Source organism: Austrofundulus limnaeus, unplaced genomic scaffold, assembly GCF_001266775.1.
Source record: "Austrofundulus limnaeus strain Quisiro unplaced genomic scaffold, Austrofundulus_limnaeus-1.0 Scaffold206, whole genome shotgun sequence".
Classification (NCBI taxonomy): Eukaryota; Metazoa; Chordata; class Actinopteri; order Cyprinodontiformes; family Rivulidae; genus Austrofundulus; species Austrofundulus limnaeus.
This window is the reverse complement of record NW_013952608.1, coordinates 627502-631829: the sequence shown is the minus strand read 5'-3', so window position 1 is coordinate 631829 and position 4328 is coordinate 627502. Positions and strand designations below refer to the sequence as shown.

The 4328-nt window shown below is 37.9% G+C and overlaps 1 protein-coding gene across 1 annotated transcript in view; it reads left to right on the top strand.

The window, feature by feature from the left end:
• olfml2bb (olfactomedin-like 2Bb) overlaps nucleotides 1-3313 on the top strand; it is a gene marked incomplete at its 3' end in the record, with an annotated part of 7575 nt that extends 4262 nt beyond the window's left edge. Inside the window, 3 exon segments of the mRNA XM_014018971.1 lie at nucleotides 429-833; nucleotides 2151-2327; nucleotides 3117-3313. Of these exon segments, the coding sequence (XP_013874425.1) occupies nucleotides 429-833; nucleotides 2151-2327; nucleotides 3117-3313 (779 nt within the window).
• Between the last annotated feature and the right edge of the window lie 1015 nt (nucleotides 3314-4328).

The following is a 4328-nucleotide window of genomic DNA, read 5'->3' as shown; positions in this document are numbered from 1 at the left end:
ACAGATAAATGACTTTTATTCCTGATTTAAACTAGCGATCATGTGAGCCGCTGTATGCTTTTATTTTTTTCTGTCAGGCTGTCGCAGCGATCCTCCTCCTCTGTCCGAGGCTGGTGTGGGGTGAAAATCCTCCACCTCAGACATTCAGAGATGTAACTCTCTGCGATACTGTGGTGACTTTCCATGTAGCATCAATTATGCTAATGCTAGCTGTCACGTTCTCTCGTCCTGGCCACACCTCCACGCTCTAACCCCCCCTCCCCTACCCACACCCCCTCCCCTACCCACTTWSATGCATTTTTCAAATTTCGCCTTGGGGCGGAGTTATCTTTTCACAGGGTGGGGGTAAGATACACTTTAAGAAGCATTTAGGTCACACTGTAACATTTATAGCTTTCATTTCTTCTCTCATATTTCTTAATTTTTAGCTTCTATAACCACAAATGCTGGAGAAGACTCACAGAGTTTTGTCAAGATGCCATTTGTCACCAAAAGTTCTGGACCTTCAAGAACATCTATCAAAGAAGTGGATCAGGAGCCCAAACGAGAGCGTCAGAACGATCATTTACCCACCCGTCAAGCAAAATCAACCACTAAGCCGCCTCCCATCAAACCAACAGATCAGATCAGTTCTACAGCTCAGGTGACGGCCAAACTTAAAACTACGACCCATCAAACCTCGCCTGTCACCGTTCCTCCCACGTCACCTTCAGACACCAACGTCAGCCCTCCCAGGGATGCCCTTCCCACTGCACCATCTCTCCCAAAACCTAAGAGTCGACTCAGCTGGACAGAGAGCCCTGCTGACCAACCCAAGACCACCAAAAAACCAGGTARAGTCACAGCCAGAAGCCACAACATTATGACTGCCTTCAGACAAGGTTAATACCATCGAGTGATTGACACATCATGGGACTTTTATTATGATTATAAACAGAACAAAACAGGCAGGTATATATACAAGCAGGGCTATTCAACTAAATTGCTCCGGGGGCCACAGTTAATGCAGACCAACAGCTCAGGGGCCGAACATCCAGCAATTAAAGTTATGTAAATAAACTAAGTATTACAAAGATCTGATACCTTTGAAATAGTTTATTTTGCTGTATTTAATCATGAAAACATACAGAACCCTATTTAATAAATGTAGTGATGATAAAACAAAACAAAAAAGAAACACATTTTGCCTCTTATTTATCACAAAATATTTTGACCTCTGACTTGCCAAAATTTTAAACCAATTTTATTTTCACCTTCATAGTTTTATCTTCAACTGCTTGTAGTTTTAACTGTCTTGGATGTTCATAGAAATGGTTTTACCAGCTTGTAGCCAAGATTCTGATGTTTCTGTAGATACCAAACATGTCTAGTTTAACTAAAATAACTTAGAGTAGTCAAAGTAGAAAACCGGGGGTTTGGGCTTAAGAGATTAGTGAACCAATTGGCGGGCCGAACTTTGGTCGCTCGCCAGTTGAGTAGCCCTGTATTAAAGCCTTTTAAGATTATTTCCATTAATAAGCATCTATAGAGCAGCTAATTCTGAGCCAGCAAAGTGTTTTCTTAGATATACTGTATGGAAAACACCTAATTCATACTAGACAGGTGTCATAAGTTTTAGTCTTCTATCAGCGGACACGTAGTGTGAATTTGAAAATGATAAAAAAAAGATGTTAAAAAATTTTACATTTTATTATAAAATTGCCAAAAAAGCTTAAATTAGCATAAACGTAGCTGAAAGAGCATTAGAACATAGAAATGGATCCATAAGAAAAAAAGAACATAGAAATGGAAAGAACATTCCTGAAGTAAACGGTAAGCTAAAATTATTACAAAGAGGTGAACATATTTGAAAACAGATAAATTTATCTGAAAATAGCTAAAATTAGCTTAACCTCCTAGGACCTGGCACCACGTGTACAAAAATGCATGCAWTGCAAGAGTTTTGGGTCTAAGGAGGTTAAATTGCAGCAAACAACTGAAAGAAGCTTAAAAGATGAAATCAGCAGAATGAGATACGTCCTGACAAACGTCTGGAAGGAAAGTGGATCATCTCAGTTGTGCAGCACAATAACAAAACAGTTTCTGTGGTGATGAATGCACACATTGCAGACCAGTCTCCACAGTGTCACCKGTTGTGTGTCCCCTCACAGGTGTGTGTAAGGACACAGTAGCCAGCATCTCCGAGCCGGTCCAGCAGAACTTCTACGGTCTCAGTGATGGAGCCTGGATGAAAGATGCTCACGGCCATGGCAAAGTCATCTACCTCACCAATGGTCACTATGGCAGCACGCTACTAGAATTTCGAGATATGGACACCTTCAAATTAGGTACGACCCAGTAGAAAAGACCTAACACCAACTGAGTCATTCTCATTTTCATCATTAGTTTGAGTTACGTCATCATCAGATGAGCAGTCTGGGACAAATATAATCTAATAGAAACCTCACTGCATGACCAAAACATGACCAAAACAGAAAACATACTGGGATATAAATTATTTTAATCTCAACACTGTTAAGTCCTGCTTGTTCTCTATGTTTTTTCACCACGAACAGAGCTGCCAGTTATACATAAATCATGTTTAAAATCTTTTTAATATGTTAAAACTAACAAAAGTGACTGCAGCTTTTCATTATATAATAGCTCTTTGAACTGCGTTAAGATGCATAAATTTAGTACGCCACCAATTATTCTTTATTTTCAGCACAAACTGGGTTTGGCAGTCTGTAAAATGAACACTTTTTGCTGTAATTGCACCTATTATGACTCGTGGTATAAATAGCTAAACAGAAAATGACTAAGAGTTTTTAGAAAAGTGAAAACRCAGAATAAAAATGTTTGTCCAAATTTCATCCTGTTAATAGTTTGCTGCACATTTGGTTGAAGTATGCAAAGTTTTGGTTCACCATTCATATACTGTATTTTACATGTTTAGTTGTCAAACTTTGACCTGCAGTTAAACCCAAAAACGTTTAACTTGAAGGGCAAGTTTTCTTTTTAAACTGAATACATTTCATCTTCATCCACTCCCTACATTTGCTTGATCTTTAGTTAAGTGGATTTTACTTAGAACTTCCTGAAGTTTAGCATGTTTTCTGTGTGTTTTTGCTGCCCAGGTCAGGCGAGTAATACGTACAAGCTGCCCTACAGTTTCACTGGAACGGGTCATGTCGTGTTTAACGGAGCCTTTTACTACAACCGAGCGTTCAGCGGAGATGTGATCCGATACGACCTGCGACACAGATATGTTTCTGCCTGGACAACACTACATGATGCTTTACTGGAGGAGCAAGTTCACAGGACACAAACAGAAGTAAGCCTATGGGGATGTTAGACATGTGGAAATCACTGAGAAGGGTTTAGTGGGTGTTTACACCTGGGAGTTATGGGGTCAGCGAGGAACTAAACAAGACTACAAATCACTGAAGAGTCCCAGGAGGGACAGACCAATAGTTTACAGATGGAAACAATTAACTGAACATGAAGGAAGGACAAAAATCAAAGGGTTGGTTTGTTTTTATTCTTATTTATTGGCTCTTCATCAGTACTTTTTACAGTATTTTTATGAATTATTTAGTCTGTTGGGAAGTATAAAAGGTGTAATGTAAAAATATTTTTTTATTGCTGCAGCTGAAAATATTTTATTTATGATCCTTTTGTCAAAATAAGATGTGGACTGAATTAAATACAAAGGTCTTTTCCTCTAAGTTTTCTTAGTTATCCTTTTTTTATGGCAGCCATTTTGGTTGATGGAGACAAAAACTTTGACTCAATTTTTGGTTCAAAAAGTTAAAAGTAAACTGCATAAAGCAAAATATAAAGTGTTAAAGATACAAAACCTGCTGTAAGCAGCACTAATGTAGTAACTGTTATGTTTATATTATTAGTTAGGCAAAAAAAATCGCTTTCAATTTGTGAACAAARTCAGGCCAAAAGAAAAGTTAAGGCCCTGTCACACTAGACAACTTATGCCAACTTACAAACGTTTTAAAGATGTCTACATTGAAGCTGGAATTGAAAAAAATCAACAGGAAGCTTCTTTTTGGCGTGTACATAATGTAATTCTAACAAATTGATCAAATATATAACTTTTATTAGCAATTTAGACATAAAAATGTTTCATAAATTGGCATAAGTTGTCTAGTGTGACGGGGCCTTTAGCAGCTAGATTAAACTGTTTTAGCTGCAACTTTTATCCATGAAAAATTCTAACAAAAATGAAATGTGACTCAACACATCGAAACAAGGATTAAGTCACAAAGTGGTGGAGAATTAGACAGCTATAGTGTTTTGGTTAAAACAGTTGCATTTTGTCAGAATATAATGAG